The sequence below is a fragment of the Gymnoscopelus braueri genome, assembly GCF_963280865.1.
Source record: "Gymnoscopelus braueri genome assembly, chromosome: 7".
NCBI classification, from domain to species: domain Eukaryota; kingdom Metazoa; phylum Chordata; class Actinopteri; order Myctophiformes; family Myctophidae; genus Gymnoscopelus; species Gymnoscopelus braueri.
In genome coordinates this window covers 35,997,159-36,022,906 of record NC_137608.1, presented here as the reverse complement: position 1 = coordinate 36,022,906, position 25,748 = coordinate 35,997,159, and the positions used below count along the sequence as shown (strand labels likewise).

General features: G+C 44.9%; 1 protein-coding gene across 5 annotated transcripts in view; it reads left to right on the top strand.

Moving 5' to 3' along the window:
• arvcfb (ARVCF delta catenin family member b) overlaps window positions 1-25,748 on the top strand; it is a gene marked incomplete at its 5' end in the record, with an annotated part of 301,150 nt that overhangs the window by 209,344 nt on the left and 66,058 nt on the right. For all 5 annotated transcript variants that reach the window (XM_080432834.1, XM_080432831.1, XM_080432832.1 and 2 more), the window contains 3 exons: window positions 1,180-1,638; window positions 2,075-2,295; window positions 14,445-14,953. In XM_080432834.1, coding sequence (XP_080288960.1) covers window positions 1,180-1,638; window positions 2,075-2,295; window positions 14,445-14,953 — 1,189 coding nt within the window. The remainder of the gene's footprint in view (window positions 1-1,179; window positions 1,639-2,074; window positions 2,296-14,444; window positions 14,954-25,748) is intronic.

The following is a 25,748-nucleotide window of genomic DNA, read 5'->3' as shown; positions in this document are numbered from 1 at the left end:
TCGGAGGGTATTAAAATACATTAAATGAAATCCATCGAGTGCACTTGACAAAACACAAAACCATGGGGCAACTGGCAGGGGGAAAAAGTGGGTATTTAAATGTTTTGACACTGCTGGGGAAGGACATCATGTGTGATGGGAGACTATTTCATAGTCTAGGAGCAGCAACAGGGAAAGCCCGGTCACATATGGCTTCGAGGCGCGTGTTTGGGGAACTGAAAGGAATTGTTGAGAGGATGACCTTAAGTGACCTGAGGGCAGGATGTGGTGTTAGCAGATCAGAGATGTATTGTGGGGCTAATCCATTTAGGGCTCTAATAAAAACACACACACACACACACACACACACACACACACACACACCTTCCGTGTCTTATTTTTTATCCATGGTCTAGTAAAGTAAAGCAGAACACTGCAAAGATAAAGCACCTTTTGTTTTCATATGATTGGGCTGCTACAGTGGCACTGAGAGTCTATGATAACCCCAAACATAACTGGATTTTATTAACATGAATGGATGAGGGTTTTCCTTTTCATTAGGCTGTCAAATGCATGCTTTAATTCTAAGGCTGCACGTTCCAGAAGCAATTACTCATTACTCTCTCTTTTCATTTGTCAGCTTGTCTCACCGCTTTCCAATGAGATTTTTGAGTCAGTCAGATAGCTGCATTCGTGCTACAGCTGGGAACTGACTTTCTGTGGGTGGTCGGCTTGGCTCGGTGAACATGATGTCAGGTTGCTGTGAACATCAGGTTCTGCTTTAACAATATCAGCCTTCTACGTTACGTCACTTTGACATGTCAGGGAGTCAGCAATAGGACATGGATGTCAAAACTAGTATAAAGAACACATAATGTACTGCCATTTACGACAGCTGTGAGTGATTGGCTCAACATTACCTTTGATAGGAAACATCGAACTAAAGGCATGTCTGTGTGTTTTCTTCACCTTATCGACCAAGCCGGCTACTGGTATACCCACATTTCAACTGATGGCAGTGCTATAGAGAGCTATAGCTGCTCTCGCGAACTGGGAAACTGTACTGATGGTGTGGCAAATACTAACCAAAGTCTAACAAATAATTTGCATCCGGGTGCACGTGAGAAAAAAGGAGCTAATGACTGTGTCTAACTGTAGGTCAGTGTGTCTAACAGGTGTGTGTCACCCTTCCCTCCAAAGGTAACGAAGATGGTGAAGACAGTGACCACGCGGACGGTGCGACAGGTGCCTCTAGGCCCCGACGGCCTGCCTGTGGGGCCTGAAGGCTCTTCCCCACTGGGCAGCTACACAGATTCCATTGACCGGCGCTACGTTAAGAATGGCGGGGTCGGCGCCGATCGCTACGTCATGACCACACCGCAGGCCACCTCCACCCTGACGCGCTCCTACAACAACAGCGGCTCCACCTACAACAACACCAGCGGGGGGGACTCGTACCATCACCTTCACTACGGCCTGCAGCACGACGGATATCCCATGTCAGATGCCCTGGCCACGGATGGGTATGGCAGTCTGTCACGTGGCGTCAACTACCGTCCACCACGATACCCCTACGGAGCCAATAGCTACCGGCCAGAGAACTGCAGTTACACACTCCCCATCCGCAAGGATGATTACGGACACGTGGCACAGCCCCAGGTCTGTTTATGTTAGTTTATAAATACACATTATTTACTACTGTATCTACTGTATAATTTTCCATTTCTCCAACCCGAGTTGATGTTATGTTGTTGGGGTATAGCGCATAGCAGTGGCGGCCATTTTGTGGTGCAACAGATAGAAAACCCCTTAATTCCCATTGCGATTTCCGAAAATATTTTGTTCCAGGCTTAAAATAATTTATGTAAATATTTTATGAAATCTCAATGGGAAAAATTAATGGGTTCTCTATCTGTGGGACCACAACATGGCCGCCTCTGCTATGCCCTATTTGCTGTAGTACAGTGTGTTCTTCGCATTTTACCCATCCTAACTATTAGGAGCAGTGGCTGCTATTAATACGGCTCCCGGGGGGCTGACGTGTAATGTTATGTTATTTTATGTTAATATGACCTTTCTGCACTACCCTGCCCAGGTGCCCATGGGCAGCAGCACTGTAGATCTGAACCGATCCCAGCCAGAGCGTTTCCAGGCAGAGCCGTACGGTCTTGAGGATGACCGCCGCAGCCTGGGGCCGGAGGAGGAGGAGCCCTACGAGCTGGAGCCAGACTACTCCACCGCTGGCCGGCGCACGCTGCCAGGAGTCAACCGGGGCCGCACCCACCGGGAGCCCCTCCGTGATGGGCCCCGTGTCAGGTGAGGAGATTAACCACTTATATACCCCATATGGGTAACCGGAGTCCCTCAGGGCTCAATGTTCGTGTCTTTTCTGTTTTGGGTTATTGTGGGGAAAGCTTTCGCTGAAGATAGCCGATCGACAAGCTCACAAGTTGTGAGCTTGTCAATCTGCTATTTTCTGTGAAAGCTTTCCCCACAATAAGGATGCTGCGGTTCAGTGGCGGAACAAGGCAAAGCCAGCCGACAACATAGCCAGTCCAGTGAGTCTCTCCTGTCCCATTGTGCTTCTCAAGTCGTTTTTTGGTCAGTTTAAATTTTGAGAATGAGCGCTCAGTGGTTGCGACAGTGACAGGAAGAGTCAGAAATACTGGGAAGGCTGTGCAAACCTCACTGAATGTAGAGGTCACTGCTGGGTGGTTTAAAATGAGCATTTTAGCTAGATCCACGACAGACTTTTGTTTCGGTGTCTGGTCCCTGAAACATGTACTGAAAGAAAGCAGCTGGCCAGGGGTGTTGGGGGCTATGTCGCGACTGTAGTGCTCACTAAGCCGTCGGGCAGCTTGGTGTAACTCCTCATCCCAACTGTTGTTGTGTTGGGATAAGGAGTGAATTGCCTACATCTAAGCTGGTGAATCTTTCCGAAAGTTGCTTTCTGCGTCAGTAAGGCGACTGTCTTCAGAAAGTTCATCAAAGTGACCTTTCTCGCCCTGGTTATTTCGAATTGTGTTTGACTGCCCCATTTAGTAGCTATAGAAAGAGTGGTGGATTTAGCCTCATCAAATTGGTCCCTGTACACTTTCAAAACACTGATGGTGTTTTGCGATAGAGAGTAGAGGATATCTGTGTGTTTCGCTTGCATTAACTGTGAGGCAGCATTTATGCATTCCAAAATCTTGGTCTGCATATTGACCAAAAATATAGAGCAAAATTTGCAGATTGCATTCTATAATGCACTTGTTTAGACTTTAGCACTCTTTTTTGTCACTGGTAAGGTTTATTTTGGTAAGGGCTTTTACAATGACTCCATATCTGTGCCTTAACGCAACAAGCTCATCATGTCGAGAGGTCCAGCGGGTTGGACTTAAATGTTTTATTGTTATCTTTCTGCTCTCTGGTATCATCAACTCACTGAATGAAGCCCATCTCTTGATACTATGACCAAAAAAGTTGTATAGCGCTTTTACAGTGTCATAGAACTGCTTCACTCCAGGGATGTTTTTTTTTTTTTTGCAAAATATGTTTATTGCTTTTTTCAATAGACATACAAAATACAGACATAAACAAACAAACAATAAATAATAAAACAAAACAGCTCAGACACAACATTCATAAAATAAATTGACAAGTGTATAAAGATAAAGCAAGAACATGATCAAAGGGAACACTCCAGGGATGTTTTTAATAGAGTCGTTGAGTGCTAGGTTGAGATTATGAGCAGCGCAATGAACATAATGGGCAAGGGGTTCTTTCTCTACTATTCTTGCTTGTACGCCTGAATACACACCACTCATATTAGAAGCCCTGTCATATCCCTGTCCACGGCACAGATCTAATCTGCAGCTGATGAGCCTACAGTCGCTTCAATCCCTCAAAACATTTCATTGACCTGTATATCTGTAGCAATATCCATGTCATGTCATTTCATGTTTCAGACTATATTAGAGTGTAAAGTGTGTATATTTCATAAGTCTGACGTGTGATTCATGAAAGGATCTCAGGTATCTCATGATGAATTCATATATCACAAGCGTGCTCCAGTGTAGATCATTTACGTTGTTCCATGCCCCATTTGACACCATGAAAGGCAACCGGAAATAACCAACGTGGGGAAAAAAGAACAGATTTGAAAGCTTACAACATCACACCGCCTTGACATCTTCTACATCAGTTCTGTCTGGAAGCGAGTCCCTCGATCGTGCGATGGATCAACTGAACGTTAATAAAGTAATGCTCTCATGTGTAATGAGAATAAGAAGTTTACAAAGTTTAACCCCACCACCAAATAATAGACTAATAAAACGTGGAAAGGATATTATACAGCCTAAGCCTTTTCTATTAAAGAATGCTCACCTTTGAGGTAAACATTGGAATCCAGGAACGCAGCTATCCGATTATGGACCAGATTATGGACCAGGCAAAGCAAACACGCTGTTTGCCGTATCTGAATTTGAATTTGCATCATGTCGGGGGCACGGTGGCGCAGTCGGTAGCGCTGTCGCCTCACAGCTAGAAGGTCCTGGGTTCTCATGCATTGAAGGAGCTCGGCCCTGGGCTCCCTAGGCTGGTGGGGGGAGTGTAGTGCCCAGGATCACTTAGCAAATTGGCACGGGTGAAAAAAAGGGGTTACAAAATCGAGGGATAAAAATTATAGCAAAAAAAAAAAAAAAGATTGCATCATGTCTATAATATGCATCCAAGCAATAGATTTTTTAACAGACATCATTTTTTGCTTTTCTTTTCTATGTGATGACAAATGTGATGCACATACATATTCTATATGAGTTTTGGCACTATTGTAATCGTTTTAGCATGAAGAATACAGCATTATAATAACATATGCAAGGTTTGAGACATATGAGTGTACGTCCACCAAAATCCACAGATTTGGAAAGGTGCGGATTTGCTCATAAGTACACAAGCTTAGTGAATGAGGCCCACTATTTTAGTTTAGATAGGATAGGAGAGACAGGAAAAATAATTAAGGACTTGCAACACAGGTCTCAGCCAGAATCAACCCGGGGATGTTGTGATTATGTGGTCAGCTACCAGAGTGCCCCGTAGATAAATTATTACTATTGTGTTGTCGCCGGTGGTGTTTGCTCAGGCAAAAGAACAATGTCCCTTATGTTAGCTTCAGCTCAATGGAGCCCTGTGTGACTTGATTATCCAGGACGTGTTGGTGCATGTTGTCTAAACGATGCACACAGGTCATTTTCTGTCCTTCATATTGGACAATGAGCTCTTATTTCCCATACATGGATGCAGGCTTTGTCTCCATACAGGCCCGTTTAGGCGAGGTTGAAATAAAGAGTACTTGTCTCTTTCCAGCAGCGACAAAGAACATTAGGCAGAGCAGCAAGTAAACAGATGTTTCTTCTCCTTGAGCACCTCGGACAAGGAGAGGAGGCAAGTGGAAACGACGCTTTGATTGCCATTTTCATGCAAATGTGTGGTGAACATGTGTTTGTGTCAGAGCAATATAGCACATGATAGCACAGATGCCGGGGAAAAGAAAGAGAACACAAGCAGAGAAAGAAAGTGGATGTTTTTGTCATGCATTTCTGTCATTTACAACACTGGCTTTCATCCTCAGGGGTCTCCCTGTCTCTCCAGCTCTGTTGCCAATTTCATCCGATCAGGAGAGAGAACCCAGAGAACCTTTTTTTTTTTTTTTTTTCGTCACTTCCAACTTCACTTGTTTATCCTGTATCCTGTATGAGTTCTCTCCTGATTGGATGAAATTGGTATCCTAAAAACAATATTTTCTGCTAGCTAAAGAGCTGGAGAGACGGGGAGACCACTGTTACAGAACAAGCACTTTATAGCAATGTTTGCTATGGGAATATAGAGCTATTTAACACTTATTTTTAACAAAACAAATATTACAACACCTTTATAAGCCCATTTTTATACATCACCATATGGTGTCATGCTAAAAAAAGAGAGAAAATGACGGATCTACGAGCTTATAACATCGCTCGACGCATTGTGAGCTCAAGTGGGCACACCAGGTTGAAAGTGGTTCAGACCCTCGTCTTTGGTGCACACAGTGCAACTCATTAACCTAGGATCAGTCTCCTCCAGGGCCTTCCTCCCCCTGCATCACATTCTCTCTGAACTTTACAACTGCTATGTTGAGCCCAGTCTCCAGACAAAAGAAAGTGTAACACTGTGGCTGCATTGGGTTGAAAATGGCCAGTTATCCATGGACAACAAGACCTCTGAAATCGTCTCCTAATAGCTCAGAATCACTTGAGATCAAATCTCAATGAGGAGGGGGGGGGGGCATAAAATGTTCTCTGCTGCACCAAAGTGGAAAGAAGCTCAACTGAATCGAGGCAGACATTTGACACAGGATGGGCGATTGCGTGCTTTAAAGACCTTTTCTTTTTGAGCAGTGATGTGTGGTAGATGGACGTATTATACTTCTCCCCCAGTCTGAAGAGGAAATGTGTCCAGGCACTGAGCTGAGGGAAGGAGGGAGGCAGGATACTGTGTGTGTGTGTGTGTGTGTGTGTGTGTGTGTGTGTGTGTGTGTGTGTGTGTGTGTGTGTGTGTGTGTGTGTGTGTGTGTGTGTGTGTGTGTGTGTGTGTGTGTGTGTGTGTTCAAAGGCAATGCACACACACACACACACACACACACACACACACACACACACACACACACACACACACACACACACACACACACACACACACACACACACACACACACACACACACACACACAACATCACACTCTCTTTCTCTCTCACCCATGCATATATACAGTACACTTCACATACAAACACACCATTTTTATTCAAAGGCTGCAGTGTTGAAGTATGTCTAGCGCTAGGCATGAATTGATGGTGAATCTCTATAATCAGTGTTTCTGTCTCTGCCGCACACTTGAAATCGTATGCATAAACACACGCATATATTGTGCATATATAATATATACTGTGTGTACACACACACACACACACACACACACACACACACACACAGACAGAGAGAAAAGGGGGGGCTAACAGATACACAAGACCACGTCTTCAGAAAATGACTCACTGCAGCCTGCTGAGACGTGCTAACAGTGACAGGCAATTTGTACCCTGCCTTATGTGTCACAACATCACACTCAGCTGTACACAGCACACGCTCCCTTCAGACACACACGAATAAACAAACACATATGCAGACAGAACCACGGATGCACAGGCAGACAAATAAACACACCTACTTGCTCACACACACATCACCACACTATAGGGCTGCAACTATCGATTGTCTTCTTACCGATTATTCTTATTATTATCACCTTTTCGGTTAATCGAATAATCGAGAAGCGCGGTTTTGTCCTACTCTTCCTTCTGATTAACCACTTAAGCCCTATTTTGTACTGTGTCTTTGTTTTTGCAGATATAGCCGATCTACAAGCTCACAACATGTCATCGTGAACTTGTAGATCTACTATTTTGGCTGTTTTTGAAAATCTATCTATCTATCTAATTTGTATTAAAATCGATTCACTGTTGCATCCTTACACCATATATATATATATATATATATATATATATATATATATATATACACACACAGTGTATACGGTATATGCAAAACATCCAGAGATGCTTCCACACCTAATTGGAACTAGGTCATTTACATTGGGACATTTTGGCAGTTAAAACATTCACTTTCTTCACACAACTTGACACAACTTACGTCCTCAGCGAGTGAGAAACAGCCCGTTTCCCCATGAGCCTTCACTCCCTTCGTGCTCCTTCCCCAATTAGTATTTGCATTCTTCCAAAGAAAGAAGGAACCATCGACCCTAGAGAGCTGTTTCGGAGCTGGGAATTAAAACCATTTAATTACAGCTTATCGTCACTTTGGAAGCCCTCAATTAGGCGCCGGCAAAAAAGAATTAAGATGTTTAGCAGGAAAATGGCTAACCATGCTGGCGCCTAACATTCCATTTGGTCACCACAGTCTATACATTATACTGGCTGGCGTGAAGGAATTCTCAAATGTTGCATGTGTGGGTGAGCATGTGAATGTTTGTGAATGTTTGAGGGGCATAAAACACAAAATATATGAGATACAAGGAGATATACAAGACACATGAAGTAACTCTTCTCTCCATAAGTGGAAGTGTCTGTATTACTAGTTTAACTTTTAAAGTTAATTAAGAACACATTTTAATAACATATTTTGCTGATGGATTGGTTTCAGAACACGCAACTGTGAGCTGTCTAGTACGCCCAGTCATTTCACTGCAGCTTTTCTTGAACAGCAGGGGGTTAAGTGCCTTGCCTAAAGGCGCTTTGCGCTGTTTTATCAGCCTGCCCGGCATTGCCAGGGATATTACTCTGATGACGTGTTGATCAGTGTGATTCCAGTACCCGGCATTGGCCGGGTTATTGCATGGATGAAATAGGTTTTCTCCCTCCCTCCTGCCCTACCTCTTATTCTCCCCATTCCTTACTCCCTCTCCCTCTCTCTCCCCCTCTCCCTCCTCCTCACAGACGTGCAACTTGAATGTTATTTAGTAGATAGTCAAAACTAAACAAGCTATGAGTCTGAACCATGACACTCAGCCACGTGCATACCCGGCCAACAATGTTAAAGATGACACATATGGCTTGCACATGCTCTGTCAAACTTGTGATGTGTGTGTCACACACATCACCGACAGACAGACAGGATAAACAGTACGTCTCGCCCCATGTTAATGCTGCATGAATTCAGTGATTTTAATAACGCTCTTGTCTTTGATACTTTTAATGTAACAAGCTAACTACAAATAACTAGCTTGTTAAAAACCACAGAATCCTTTTGCATAGACGGTAGCAAAAAATGCAAGTGCATTCGGGTGGTTGGGTCCCTTGGGACTGGGGGTTCCGGGATGGTCGTGCCCCCCCCCCACCCCCACCGTGGTCTGATTTGAATATGTAGATTTCACTACACCACCAGATTTGACTAATTAGCTCACCTTCCATCAGAGGAGGTGGGGATATACACCCTTGGATCTCCATCATGCCACAGAACCAGGCACCACTGGGCCATTGCCACCTTGTGATTGATGTGATTCTGTTTCTCCTCCACCTCCACCCACTCCCTCTTTCATTCCATGCCGTATGTCACTTACTTACTCTTTATATAACTTTCTCAGCTCGCCCTTTCTCTCTGTCTCTCTATTAAGATGTGTTCGCAACTTCATTTATCAAACCCCCCCATCCTATTCCCTTCATGTGTGTTTCTGTGTATGTACCGTATTGTACACCCCCAGGTGTGTACGTGGGTCTCGTCATTTGTGTCGGTGCGTGCGTGCGTGCGTGCGTGCGTGACCCAATGGATGAGGGTGAGCAGGTGCCTTGGTCACCCAAGAAGAGCAGCGCCTTTAGAGGTTGTCTTTAAGACGCCCCTGTGGTCTGGCCCAGTTCAAAAGCTGCTATTAATCACGCTGACAGCCACACACAGGGACACACACGCGCGCACGCGCTCATCTCTTAATGGAGCCAGGGGTTATGTCTCATTCTAATCCACTTGTCTCCACGGGGACCAGACCAGGGAAGTGATCTGACATTAGACAGCCCTGCTCCCACCTCCTCCTACCGTTCACCCCCCCCCCCCCGCCCCCCGCCATCCCCGCCAGACGTTTTCATTGGGAGATAAAAACACAGTTTAATATCATTAGATCTCCCCCTCCGTCAGGGCAGAGGTTTGTAGAAAGCTCGCCCGGGGTAACAGAAACGAGTCTCCCGCAGTGAGTCACAACCCATGTGCTAATTGACTGAAAACAAACAGAGGAGAGGGCAGATAATGACCATCTAAACGCAATTACAGAGTCACAGGGACATTAAAAACCGAGAGAAGGAAAGAGAAAAACATCTGCTTTCACGTTTTTATTTATTTATGTATTTATTTATTTTACATTCTCTCGGTGAAAGAAGTCTCCCACGCATCATAAAACAATTATTGCCCATAATTAAAAAGTCTGAGCAATCTGTTCGACGGGCAATGAGGGGAACAGCTAGTGGAAGAGCTGTAAGAGCTTTGAGGAGACGTTGCGTGTGTGTGCATGTGATCTGACTGAATCATCTCATTCCAAACCACTAATGATGCTCAGTTTGTCTCCTTTTATGGGCAGTGTCAAGCGAAGAGCAGAAGGAAGGCCCAAACATGGCCCGGATTGAGGAAGGATAGAAGTATATTTGACAGAAGATGAAGAAAAGGAGGATGATTGGACTGTGTACAGTATAGTATAATCGGGTGTGTTTTGTGTGTATGCACATATAAGGGATGCATACGTAGGTGTGGCACAAGCACCTTTGTCTGTCTGTCTGTCCGTCCATCCATCTGTCCGTCAGTCCGTCTGTCTATCCAATTATATATCATTTTATTTTCTGACTGTAATAGACTATAGATAGATATGCAATCTATCTATGACTGTTTGTCTCCCTGTGTCTTTGTCCTTCGTTTGTCAACAAAGAGGCACAGCCACCCACACACCTATAGACACATACATATACACACAAACAAACACACGCACACACACACACACACACACACACACACACACACACACACACACACACACACACACACACACACACACACACACACACACACACACACACACACACACACACACACATACACTCATTCACTCCGAGATGGACAGGCAGAATATTTAGTGGCTCCATTAGTATGAGCAGAGTGATGTGGCATAATCAGCCTGTGAGCATGGCGTCTGTCGATGGAGACGACAGGCCCTTTCACACCCTATGAATCTCGCTGTCCCTGCACACACAATGGACACAATTTACATGCAAATCCTGGCATTCGCATCAGTCTGCAACCTTGCAGCACTGGGTCAGTTTACCAAAGCCCTGCTGGCACATCGGTGTGATCGAAATGAGCCCCTGATCTGCACTACTGTATGTCTGCGTGCGTGCGTGCGTGCGTGTGTGCGTATGTGCGTGCGTGCGTGCGTGCGTGCGTGCGTGCGTGCGTGCGTGCGTGCGTGCGTGCGTGCGTGCGTGCGTGCGTGCGTGCGTGCGTGCGTGCGTGCGTGCGTGCGTGCGTGCGTGCGTGCGTGCGTGCGTGCGTGCGTGCGTGTAAAGGGTGTCAGAGAGAGAGAGATGGAAAGTGAGAAAGACAGAGTGACAGAGAATGGAGGATGGGGGAAAGACAGAGGAATGAAGAGATTCAAAAAGGGGGTGAAGGAGAAATTGCTTATAAATTCACTCCAGATGCAGACAGAGAGACTGGATAGACATACTGTAGAGATGACGGACAGTGTGTGTGAGTGTATGTGATTGTGTCCTGTCTAGTGGATGGGTTATTTCGGTCTGCCATTTCCCTGTCAGATCCAATAACCCACAGCAACTCAAACCGCAGACACACACTCTGACTTTGTTAGTACTAGTTAAGTACTAACTATGAGTATCACACAAACACTCACAAATGTAGCATTCTCATTTTTTTTGTCTTTGGTCCAGCACCTGTAGCAATTCTATTGGGATGTTCGTGCAATTTCTTACATTACTAGTGGTGGGGCCCCATCTCTTGTTACTGTGGTAACAGACCTGGTAATTGTGTCCTTCCCACATGTTCTAGACTAGAGCCTTTAAGGGATGGTGTTACTAGCATGACATAGAAAGGGTTTTTCCATTTGAATAACTTAAAACAAATGCCAAAAGTGAAAAACCCTTTGAAACTGCTCACAATCATTTTGTTTAGCCATTTGTAACTAATTAGTAGAGTGTACAAATGACCAAGTGGATGCTTAGGGGTCGTTTGGTTCCTTTTGTACAGTCAAAGAGTTAAATCAACACTCAGGAATGTACAGTGTGGGTGACATCTTGAGATAGTTGGGTTAAAGATACCACTGTGTTAACTGTATTGGACACTTTTCTATACTGTAAGGCATTTAGCTGACTCTCCTATTCCAAGTAAGTTACAAGTTAGGTACAGTAGGGACTCTCCAGCTTTGCTCATGGGGACATACAGTAATGACTACAGTAGCTCCCATTTTTTTTGTTGAAGGGCACCTGTTGAAAAGACTTAATATCTCTATGGTCAGAGAGCTATTCTTGCCTTGATACCTAAACCTTAACCTCAGCCATTCAGCACCACAGAGGCTCTGAGCTTGGCTTAACTTTCATTGCAGCTGCCTTACAGTACAGTACACTGTACAGTCCCCCAGAGCTTTTCTTTGCTGTGGTCAGGACCTCACTCCATCTATATTCATCTCTTTCCATGCATCTGAACAGGGGATTTAGTACTGTATCACGTTACCCTGCTCATGACTGGAGGTTTTTCTGTAGTTCATTTGATATTGATTTCCCCGCCGCTAAACTCTTACTGGGATGCTTGTGTGAAATGAAAATAACTATATAAAATAAATAAGTAAGTAAATAAATAAATGAATAAATAAAACGAAACCCAATTCCTCCAATTCTGCCAAGCAGAGAAGGCATAACACCCCCGCGCGCGCCTCCACACACACACACACACACACACACACACACACACACACACACACACACACACACACACACACACACACATACACACACACACACACACACACACACACACACACACACACACACACACACACACACACACACACACACACACACACACACACACACACACACACACACACAAACAACCCCCACACACACAAACAACCCCCACACACACACACACACACACACACACACACACACACACACACACACACACACACACACACACACACACACAAACAACCCACATCTCTGAGTGCCTAGGAACTTAAGGACTCTAAAAACACATCATTAACATGACGCTCATTAAAATTAAAACACACACATACCGGAGTTCCCTGCCAACCACCGTTTCTTGCCACCAAAACACCAGCCATGCATCAAAGCGAGAAAGTTCAGCCCAGATGGGTTATGTAACTATCATAAACAAACCTCAGGCTAGTGGGTGGAGGGATGATGAGATGATAAAGGCTTTGCGTAAGTGTGCGACCCTAATTAGATCTCCTTCTCCCCACTTCCTGTCTTTGCCCATCGTTAATTCTCCATTCCACTGTCACTTCAGTGGAGAGAACTAAGAGAAAAGATTTGGTGCAAATACGTTGAAATAGAAACACATTCTCGACATGTTACCAGCCTCATCCTTGCAATGGGCCCTGTGCTGTAACTGCGAAAAAGTCCTCTCCTGTGACTAAAGAGCCTGGAGTAAAGGAAATAGCCCACACAGTACTTGGAGCCAGCACTGCAGCAATACATGATCTGTCATTGTGCTTGAGAGCATATATTATTGCCCACGGAGACTTAATAAAGTTTTCCTTTGGTACAGAGAGTGCTGTGTAGATCATAGCCTTGAGAGGGCTTTGGGGGAAACTGGGACTCTTGCGACAAGGGAACACACCATCACAGACCCTCTCAACCCAGCCCTCAAGAGATCAGCACTTATTTCCGTCAGAGAAAATTGACTAGAGCTCAGCCTCTCGCGCTAACAGTGCTAATGCTAATGAGGTTCATGCTGACTCGAGAAATCCCAGGGAGACAGTCATTAGCATTTTAGCATTTTTATATGCTAGTCTTTATATCCGCTCTTTGATCCTGTGAGCAAAGTGAACACCAGGGGCACTTGTGACGGGCTCTGGGAGGGCTCTCTCTGGTGTTTTGGGGGGGGGGGGGGGTGGCACTGTTGTTGCCTGGGGTAGATGGGGTGCAGGGTGGAGTGGGATGATAGTGACTCATGTCCCCTTTTGCTCTTGGTTTTGTGGAGCCTCCCCTCGTGTCCTTCTCTGTGCACTCTGTCTGTTTTTTCTCATTTCTCTCTTTGCAATCTTTTTCTGTGTCTCTTTTTCTTTCCTCTAGCTAAGCCCTTTGTCAAATTGCCCTCATCACTGTTAATAAATGCAAAAGAGACACTTTGTCATTGGCAGCTGACAGTTGAGTGGATTAATGAAATTGTGCCTGTTTTACTTATCACCATGGGGCTGTTTTGCCACGACAGGCTGTCTGACAAAGCTCTTAATAACAAAGCAGAGCTGTGCGGAGCCCCGTCTCTGTCCTCTCCTCCATGTCCTCTCTCCTCTCTTTTTTTGTTATCCCCATCCTATGCTTTCCTCTGTTTTCCCCCGTTAGTCATTCTTTCTCTCACCTCACTTGGCATCAAAATCTTTTCTCACTCTCAAAGTCATCTACCCTCACAGGATTCATTCTTCTCTGAGACGAGTCTAAATCTATTCCCCTCGTCCATCGCTCTCTCTTTCTCCTCACTGCCCTCTCATGTCTACTCTGCTCGTCTTTTACACAAGGCCGTTTCATCTCCCCGTCTCATCGTCATCTCTCCTCACTTCTTCCTTTACAGTGCTTGTCACCTCCTTCAGGAGGTTACTTCAATGCCCTTATATCTCATTTCACTTTCCTTTTCATCTTCCTTCCATCCAGAGGCTACCCAGACGACTCCATCGAGGCTGAGCTGATCGACGACCGCCACCACCCCTACATCCACGGCGTGTACTCGGCCCCACTGGCCCTGCCCGAGCGGGGCAGCATGGCCAGTCTGGACCGAATGGCAGGCCGCCGCTCGCCGTCCATCGACAGCATGCGCAAGGATCCGCGCTGGCGCGACCCCGACCTGACCGAGGTCATCGCCATGCTGGGGCACCCCATCGACCCGGTCAAATCCAACGCGGCCGCCTACCTACAGCACCTTTGCTACGAGAACGACAAGATCAAGAAGGACGTGCGGCAGCTGAAGGGCATCCCCGTGCTGGTGACGCTCCTGGACCACCCCAAGGCCGAGGTGCACCGCAAGGCCTGTGGCGCGCTGCGCAACATCTCCTACGGCCGCGACCACGACAACAAGGTGGCCATCAAGAACTGTGACGGCATCCCGGCCCTCGTCCGCCTGCTCAGGAAGACCAGAGACATGGAGGTCCGAGAGCTCATCACTGGTAAGACATGTTGGCTTTTAGTTGATGGTTTTGGGGGTTTTGCTCGAAAAAGGACATCAGTGTTGTCATTTCCATTCATACTTTTTTTTTTACGTGACAGACTAAAAAGATAAGAGGGTTGGAGATTGGATTTTTTCATTATTTCTAATAAAAAATAAAAAGATTAGACAGTCCACAGGACTTATTATTTTTCTTTATTGGACGTCAGTGAAGACGGTGATAGTGAAGTGAGACCACAGTTCTGGAGGGAGGATATATATACAGTATACAGGGGTATATGCTGCAAATAAAGGGTTTTACACAACATAAACTTTACACAACTGCTATGGCTGCTGCGAACCATACCCAGTCCTCTTTTCAGGAAGGTATAGGGCATAGCTGTGGCGGACATTCTGTGGTGCCACAGATCGAAAGCCCATAAATTTCTTACATGCTATGCCCTATTAAAGTACCACTTGGGCACTTTGAAATCAGATCCAGCTGATCTAGTACCAGTGTTAGGATGCCTGGCGTAATAACTTACCACCCACTGATCTTTACACTGACCATCTCCTATGTATTCTATGTTGGAACATATTAAGCTGGAGGCAATGAGTGCATGCTCTGCATAGTAATCTAAAGCTGGGCGATGCACTCACTGTACAGTATGATCTGTTATGTAATGAGCAAAGGCATACATGTACATTTTCCACATGCCATTTTCAAAATGTTTTAACTCTGTCTCTATGCAGAGATCTCTTCTTGTATATTTTGCAACTAAATCCTAGCTTCCCTCTATTCTGTATTATGAAAAGGTCTTTCAGTCCTTTCAGGCACAGTACAGAACAGTAGATATGATATAACCTGAAATTTTATACCAAATGTCGGCTACTAGAAAAGTATCAGTCTAAAAAAAAAGGAAAAGATTTGAATACCTAGCTAGATCAAGTTTCACGTAATTGCCATGGTTACGAGGAACTTTGTTCAACTTCGTTTTGTGTGTTGCTGGCTGTTTGTACTAAATAAGTGAAAGCCAACCAGAAACATTTTGCTTGAAGTCACAGTACAGTACATAGCAAAACACAAACATAAACAAGGAATGTCTGATGTCTGGATCGGCAGACAAGAAAACAATGCACTGCAAAAATATGGTGGAATGCATTACAGAACAATAGTAGATGGGTGTTACATTTCAAGTATGGCAAATATTGCTCAAGCATTAAGAAGTAACTTCACGTATTGCAAAGTTCTGTAAAGTGTCTGGTGCCGAGGATTCAAGCATAGAGGGCATAACAATACAAACAAATACAAAGCAAATGTGTATCCATGACCTGACATGTCAGCTGAGGAATATAATAGTGTACGTGTAACTCTCTCTGTGACAGTTCTGCTAATCCTGTACACGATTAGTCTCACCTGACACACATGGTCTGGTATGCAGGCCATCTGAGAAGGCTCTTTATTTTCAATGCAGGACATGCGAAAGTGAGAACAGCTTTTCAAAGTGAGATACTTTGAAGAAGCAAGCCGCCATGTCAAAGGCGTGCGGTACCCGTTCAGGGAAGTCAAATAAATAGAGGACTTATTGAACGTTTTCAGGCCTGTCTAGATGACAGAATCCTGAAAACATGCAACATTAGACCACCTCGTAGGTGGTCGCACTCATGTGTATGTGAGTGCACACATGTGTCTTATGTGAAATAGGTAGTCATCACGCAAATGATTGTGCAAATGCATGCATGCTCATACTGTAGGTTCCCGTGTGCTTGTGAGCATGCACGTATTATGTACGTTCATACTATAGGTATGTGTATGTTAGATGTTGTGCTGCAGGATGACTGTGCCGCAGCACAAATGATTGCCTTTACAGCATCGCAGCTAAAAATAACCCTGCACCACAAGACAAGGAGGACAGGATAGAGTATTTTTTCTCTCTCTCTCTCTCTCTCTCTCTCTCTCTCTCTCTCTCTCTCTCTCTCTCTCTCTCTCTCTCTCTCTCTCTCTCTCTCTCTCTCTCTCTCTCTCTCTCTCTCTTTCTTTCTGTCTATATCTCTGTCTGTTTTTTTATTTCCACTATGCTCCCCTGCCCCCCCCCCCACTTTCTGACTCATTTGATTTTGTCCTCTATCGCTCATTCTTCTGTCTTTCCTTTATCACTTTCTTATTTCCTTCCTTCTCCTTGTCTTTATACTCTTTTCCCCATCCCTGTTCTCTCATTAGGCACCTTCGCTTTCTCGCACTTCCTCTCTCTCGCACTCTTTCATTCAGCATCCACCCTCTCCAGCATTCTCCCTCTCTTTCCGTTCTCCTTTCTACCAACAATGTCTCCTTTTTCTCATTATCACCCTCCCTTGTCCCCCTTCTCGTCCTCCTTTGTCTTTCTCCGATCATCCCATGCCCCTCATTTGCTCTTATTTGACTTCATTTGCGCTTTGTTTTTAAATTCAAGTCATTCTTCCTTGTCTGTTGAGCTTCTTCAGTTCCATCACTTTGTCCCTCCCTCACACTCTTTATTATTCCTCCCCTCCTTCTCCATCCCTCCCTTCTCTCACCACTCCCTCCATCCCTCCCTCTCCTTCTATCCTCACTCCCTCTCTCTGCCCCCCCCTCTCTCTCGTGGTAAAGCCTCAATGAAAGTCACAATGTGAGCTCAGCTTTCAGGTCCAGCTCTGCAGGGCCAGCACTGCCTGTGTTTTTCTACAATTAAATATAATTGGAGGGTTTTTTAAAAATAGAACCTCCCTTGCCCTTTTCTCCCCTCCTAGTCCGCACCACATGTGTTTTAAGACTTTGCCTGCAAGAGCTCGCACTGTCCCTGAAAAAAGACCACAACAAGCCCCCTCTTTCTGCAGGAGGAAACGGCTGACGTGGAAGCAAATGAAATGGTTTCATTATCCAGTGCGTGTGTGTGTGTGTGTGTGTGTGTGTGTGTGTGTGTGTGTGTGTGTGTGTGTGTGTGTGTGTGTGTGTGTGTGTGTGTGTGTGTGTGTGTGTTGAGCCACACACATAGTGTAAGAAAGCTTAGAAGACACAGATGTGTGCACACACATACTGTACATGCATGTGCACACACACGCAGGCAGGCAGGCAGGCAGGCAGGCACGCACGCACGCACACACACACACACACACACACATGTTGTAACTTAATTGGGTTACATAGTTAATTTGCATGATTGATTAAAAGATGATAATTCATAAAGTATTATTTACAGTTAAAAGCAGTTAAAAAGGAAAGATTTCATTTAATACAGTTATTGATATTGTTTATTGAGAAACATTGTTTTGACACTGTATTGTTACATTTCTTATTTGTATACCTAACAAGGGGTTAACTAAAACTGCATGTCCCACAAGGCTTAGCGGTAAACCGGATGTTAATAGACGCCGGGTCAGTGTTATTGTGCCAGTGCTATTGAGCAATACTAGCTCCGTGAAACTAATGAATGAAAGCTAAGCTAACCCGTCTAAAAAGACCGTTTTTTGTACCATTTGTATCACACCTTTTTTTCTATATATAAAGTACCAACTTTAATTCCATTTCCGACGTCCTGTCTACTACTTTGATCGTAGTTATTCTACATTTTTTGGTGCCGAAACCCGGGATTATGAGCGAGAGGGAACTCGCAGCAGCAGCTGCAGCCGCTGCTAAAAAGACAGAAGAGGAACGTAGGACAGACATGGAAAGAATGAGAAGAAAACGGGGTACAATCCGAGGTAGTACTACACGTCTTTTGAACCAGATAGACGGAGAAATAACGAAGCAAGATCCGGACATTGAGAACTTGAGCACTTTATTGGACATGTTGTCCGCGAAGGAGGACAGTCTATTTGAGCTGGACAATGATATTGAACGGCTCACGTCGTTGGACGACCTGGAGAACGAGATTGAAACAACGGAGGACTACAAGCAACGTGTCATCTCGTTTAAGAGCCGCGCACAGCGCATGGTGAAGAAAAAGGAGGATCAAAGCCAGCAGCTCCAAGCACCAACGCAGCAAAGGGTGAGCGACGCTAACTCAGCTAACTCATTAGCACACAGACAGTCTGTGAAGCTACCGAAGTTGATCATTGATAAATACAATGGAGATGTCAGTAGATGGCAGGAGTTTTGGAGCCAGTATGAGACTGCTATTCACACAAATGATGCACTGTGCAAACGTGAGAAGTTTACCTACCTGAAAACGTATCTCACAGGACCAGCTGCAAAGGCAGTAGCAGGACTGATGCTTACCGATGCTAATTATGACAGTGCTATCACGTTACTGCGAAGCAGATTTGGAAGGAAAGATCTGGTTATCAATGCTCACATGACAAGGCTGCTGAATCTAACTCCTGTGAAGAAATCCTCTGATGTGCATGCATTAAGGCAGCTATATGATGAATGTGAGATTCAAATTAGGAGTTTGGAGTCACTGGGTGTAGTGTCAGACACATATGGGAGTCTACTATGCCCAATTTTAATGAAGATGATTCCAGATGACATAGCTCTTGAATATAGCCGTCAGAGGGGAAATGATGATGAATGGAAGGTTGATGAAATTGTCAAATTCCTACAGAAGGAGGTTCAGAGCAGGGAAAGAGCACTGCAAATGACAACGTCATACACCCAGAAAGAACAGAAACCAGAAAGCAAACCATGGAAGCAGTCATGCTCATTCAATGACACAAAAATGAACAGACCCAGCATGCACTCTGCTGCTGCACTGCACACAGCCAGCCAGAAGACACACAACTGTTTATTCTGTGACAGTGCAGAACACAAATCAGAAAATTGCCCCAATAACAGCATTCCTGAACGCAAAGAAAAGATCAAGAAAATGGGAAGATGCTTTGTGTGTCTGGGACAGAGACACATTGCAAAGTCATGCAAAGTGAAGGATGCTTCATGTGAAAAATGTGGAAGGAGGCATCACATTGCTGTGTGCACCGGTGAGAAAAGTGAGGTGCAACCCCCCACTGTGACAGGAGAGGCTGTTGTTTCCTCAGTAATTCCTCACTCAGCGAAGATGAAACCAGATGGACAGAACACTGTGCTGCTACAAACTGCTAAGGCATGGGTGACAGGCCCATTAGGCAGAAAAATAGCTCGCTGCTTACTCGATGGAGGGAGTCAGAGAAGCTTCATCCATGAAAACCTTGTGAAGAGCCTGAAATTACCAGTAATAAGACAAGAGACACTCACTCTTCACACTTTTGGCTCCTCTGTCCCTACAATGTCACGACGCAACACAGTGAGAGTCATTTTGGAGAATGTCTGGGACAACCAGCAGAGAATTGAAATTGAGGCCATAGAAACCCCACAGGTGTGCTCAGCTGTGATGAAAGTTCCTGGTGACCAGATTCAACATGAGCTCAAGAAAAAGGGACTACAACTAGCAGACTTCCCAGGTAATGATGATGATCCTGAGCTCTCTGTCCTGATAGGAGCAGACTACTACTGGCAAATAGTCTCAGGAAGGGTGGAGAGACTGACAGAGACATTAGTTGCACTGGAGAGCACCTTCGGATGGTCTGTGCAGGGACCAGTGTCCATGTCAAGTGTCTCAGAGGCAACCTGCATGTTCATTCCACTTGAAGAGGACACACTTGTCTCCAAGCAACTAAGGGCATTCTGGGAAATTGAGTCTCTGGGTATCACAAGTGAAAACACACAGAACCCAGCAGAAGAAGAGGCTCTGCAGATGTTCGAGAGAACAACAACTTTCAAAGATGGACGATACCACGTGGAGTTGCCATGGAAACCTGAAAGAGCAGAGCTCCAAGACAACTACAGAGTTGCTAAAAAACGATTTGAAGGTCTGAAGAGAAGACTAAAGAAAGATGTCACATTCTACAGCAGATACAATGAAGTAGTGGAGGACTATCTACAGCAGAACATTGCAGAGGATGTGCCAGAAGACAACGCAAGTGAAGTCAATGTGAAATACTACTTACCTCACCACGCAGTACTCAGAGAAGACAAAGTGACCACAAAACTGAGAGTGGTGTTTGATGCGTCGTCTCATGAAGTTGGCCGCCCATCCCTCAATGACTGTCTGCTCACAGGACCAAACCTGAATCCAGATCTCCTCAGTGTCCTCATAAAATTCAGAAAACATGAAATAGCCTTCATGGCTGACATAAAGAAGGCTTTCCTGCAGATCTCCATAGTGGAGAGAGACAGAGACGCAGTGAGATTCCTGTGGCTCACAGGCCCACCAAGTGGAGAAGAGGATGGAGAGCTGCGTGTGCTGCGGATGACCAGAGTGGTGTTTGGGGCCTCCCCAAGTCCATTCCTACTCGCAGCTACAATCAGAAAGCACCTGAAACAATATGAAACAGAACAACCACAGGTTGTAGAGACATTAAGAGAATCACTTTACGTGGATGATTTCATTGCTAGCTCACACAGTGTTGAAGAGGCCTACCATGTGACAACCACTGCTAAACAAATACTGTCAACAGCAGGCATGGACCTCTGCAAGTGGATGACAAACTCTCATGAGCTGGAGAAGAAATGGGAGGAGGGCACAACAGACCACACACTGGCACCAGAGACACACGGAGCAGTGCTCAAAGTGTTAGGCCTAGTGTGGAGACCAGAAACGGATGACTTCACCTTTGACCTCAGACCGCTATTGAACATACTAAAAGAAAAGAAGAACACCAAGAGAAGTGTTCTGCAGTCAGCTGCACGCATCTATGACCCACTCGGGTTCCTGACACCTTTCACAATCAGAATTAAGTGCATGTTTCAAGAAATGTGGGAGAGAGGACTCTCCTGGGATGAAGAGCTACCACCTGACCTAACACGAGAATGGCAACAGTGGTGTTCAGAACTACCCCAGCTACACCAGCTCGCCATACCAAGGTGGTATCGAACAGACATGCAACCAGAAAACAAACATGCCCTGACACTACATGTGTTCTGCGACGCAAGTGAAAGAGCCTACAGTGCGGCAGCCTACCTGCAAGGTGAATCACCAGACGGAGAACCTACGATGACCCTAGTCGCATCCAAATCCAGGGTGGCCCCTCTCAAGAAAATGACACTGCCACGCCTGGAGCTTATGGGAGCTGTGATTGGAGCGAGACTAGCCAACAACTTGATGACAACTCTAAAACTGGAACCAAACCAGATAAAAATGTGGACAGACTCTATGATTACACTGCATTGGATTTGCAGCTCAGCTAAGAAGTGGAAACAGTTTGTCGCAAACAGAGTGACGGAGATCCAGTCACTGACCAACCCTGAGACATGGTCACACATCGCAGGGAAAATAAATCCAGCTGACCTCCCCACAAGAGGACAAAGTGTTGAAAGCCTGATACAGAACCAGCTATGGTGGAACGGGCCCAGCGTTCTGACATCACCTGATCAGTCAGAGGAGACTGAAAGTGACAATGTTCCAGACAAGGTGAATGCAGAACTAAAGTCCAGTCAACAGGTCACTGTACAGCTCGCTGCAAATGACACAGACCCCACTGAACCAGTGTTAGAATTGGAACGATACAGCAAGCTGAAAAGAGTCCTCAGAGTGACAGCCTGGATAAAGAGATTCATAGCCAATTCTCAAACAAAAACAAAGAAAAGAGGAGAACTGACTGCTGACGAGCTCTTCGAGGCAGAAAAGTACTGGATAAAGACAACACAACAACAGAGTTTCAGCCAGGAGATGAAACAACTGAAGGCAGAAAAAGGCCTGAACAATGACTGCAAAATCAAAGAACTCAAACCTTTCCTGGATGAACACGAGCTGCTCAGTGTGGGAGGAAGGCTGCAGCAGTCTGACTTCACATTCAGAGAGCAGCACCCATGGATTATGCCCAATAAACACAGATATTCAGAACTGCTGATAAGGTCATGTCATGAAAAAGTGATGCACTCAGGAGTGAGAGACACTCTCGTTCAAGTGAGAGAGAGATACTGGATCCTACGTGCCAGGCAGCTAGTCAAGAGAACTGTGGCAAGCTGCACAGTTTGCAAAAGATTCAAGGCAAAAGCCGGAAAGCAGATCACTGCGCCCTTGCCCAAAGACAGAATAACTGAATCCCCACCATTCGAAGTCACAGGTGTGGATTTTGCAGGGCCGCTTTATGTGAAGGCAGATGATTCTGTGAAGAAGTCATACATCGCGCTATTCACCTGTGCTGTAACCAGAGCAGTACACCTGGAACTGGTCTCAGATCAGTCAACAGAGACATTCCTGTTAGCGCTGAAAAGATTCATATCAAGAAGAGGATTATGCAAAATAATCTACTCAGACAATGCTAGAACATTCAAGAGAGCTGATCAAGACCTGAAAGAGCTGTGGAAAACTATCAAAGAACCCCAGCTGTTAGAGTTCTTCTCAGAACGAGGCATCACCTGGAAGTTCATCGCAGAGCGAGCAGCCTGGTGGGGCGGATTCTGGGAGAGACTCGTCCGATCAGTAAAAACATGCCTGAAGAAAGTTCTTGGGAGAGCTTCACTCAACTTTGAAGAGATGTGCACAGTACTGACAGAGGTGGAGGCTATCATAAACTCTAGGCCTCTGACATTTGTGCACAACGAAGTGGATGAGCCACAGCCACTGACCCCAGCCCACTTTCTGGTGGGAAAAAGACTGACCTCTCTGCCACCAAAGCCCTTCCCTGCTGACACACAGCACCCAACTGCCAACAAGGCAGAGATCACAAGAAGATGGAAGTACAGGCAGAGACTCACAACCAGCTTCTGGAGCGCCTGGCGTAAGGATTACCTGCTGGACTTGAAGTCAGCACACCGCTGTGACACACCGACGCCCACCCCACTGAAAGTGGGTGACGTTGTACTCATCGGAGAAGATAACACCCCCAGACAAACCTGGAAACTGGGAAGAATCACAGAACTGTTTACAGGCCGAGATGGACTTGTCAGGTCGTGCATAGTCCGCACTCCCTCAGGGACTTTGCTAAGAAGACCTATTCAGTTACTGTACTGTCTTGAGATTGAATGAACAAGTAATTCATGGGGGGAGGATGTTGTAACTTAATTGGGTTACATAGTTAATTTGCATGATTGATTAAAAGATGATAATTCATAAAGTATTATTTACAGTTAAAAGCAGTTAAAAAGGAAAGATTTCATTTAATACAGTTATTGATATTGTTTATTGAGAAACATTGTTTTGACACTGTATTGTTACATTTCTTATTTGTATACCTAACAAGGGGTTAACTAAAACTGCATGTCCCACAAGGCTTAGCGGTAAACCGGATGTTAATAGACGCCGGGTCAGTGTTATTGTGCCAGTGCTATTGAGCAATACTAGCTCCGTGAAACTAATGAATGAAAGCTAAGCTAACCCGTCTAAAAAGACCGTTTTTTGTACCATTTGTATCACACCTTTTTTTCTATATATAAAGTACCAACTTTAATTCCATTTCCGACGTCCTGTCTACTACTTTGATCGCACGCACGCACGCACGCACGCACGCACGCACGCACGCACGCACGCACGCACGCACGCACGCACGCACGCACGCACGCACGCGCGCGCGCAGCTGCGCGCGCGCGCACACACACACACACACATGCAAGTCACTGATAAACGCACACACAGGCGTGGATACACATATTGTACACCAGTTTTGGGCTTGTTACTGAGGAAATTAAATATATTCCTCTGTACTCATTACTCATTTTCAAAGTAATGACATTACTTACTGGGAGCTGTAATTTGTCGCACTACAAAGTAACAAATTGGCCAGTGGAGATTGCATTGGTCAATGCAATCTCCTCTGTGCAGCCGAGCAAAACATTTTATGCTTTTTCCTTTACCAAAGAACTTTTTTTCTGTAGCCTTACAGTAAGTTAAACTAAGGACACAAAACACACAGTTCTTTTCATCAATAATGCTATTCATAGTGTGTGAAAGCAGCTCTCTACTATTGTTGTCCTTTAACGTAGTGAATCAATACAGAGTAGCTTGCTTGCCCGGTTTTGCCTTTTGATACAATGAAGTGACAATATTAGAACATCCATAACAAATTCTCAAACTACTCGTGTAGCTTTAATACAAGTCTCAGGCATCCAGTCATCTGTATGTCCCTGAACTCACTTCCACTAGGATATTGCTGATTATAAAATGGATAGTTCCTGTCCTTGATTATGATCGGCTGAGCTGCGTTCAAAGCCGTTGTAAAATGTTCTACAAAACACACCTGTGCTCGCATTATATCAGTATCACTGCACCGAACAAATTATTTCAAAATGTCCAATTTTGCTGTTAATTTTCATTTACAAAAACAGTTTCTGGTAATATATTAGGTAATAAATAGACCATGCAGTTGTTCAATAATGATGAATTTCACGTTTAAAATGTCTAGTTCAAAAGTAATATTTGGGAGCTTTCATGCAGTTGAATGTAAATGTTGCATAGCAATAAACGTTGCATAGACCCAATTATTCTTGTAGTGAAATGGTTATTAAAATCTGTTTTAATTTGGATGTGTCAATGTTTTACATGTTGCTATTATGTGATAACCTTTTTATAAAAGTAATAAGCCACGCAAGGCCGTGGTTTGCAGTGATTTTGGAACAGCTATGGGGGTTTTGGGCATTCCGCTCAGTGTTGTGCCTAACAACACCCCTTAGCTATAATAAAATCACTGAAAACCACAGCCTCTTGGGGCTTATTATTGCTTTAATAAACCATGGTCAAAAGTCACGCAAAGTCAGACAACACATACTGCAATCCAACTTAATTGCTAAATGATGCTCATGCTCCTTCCAGCGGTTGTGAACCACTTGTTTAAACTTGTTTGTAGTCATTAATTAATTAATTAGGCTACTGCATATTCTGTAAACAAGG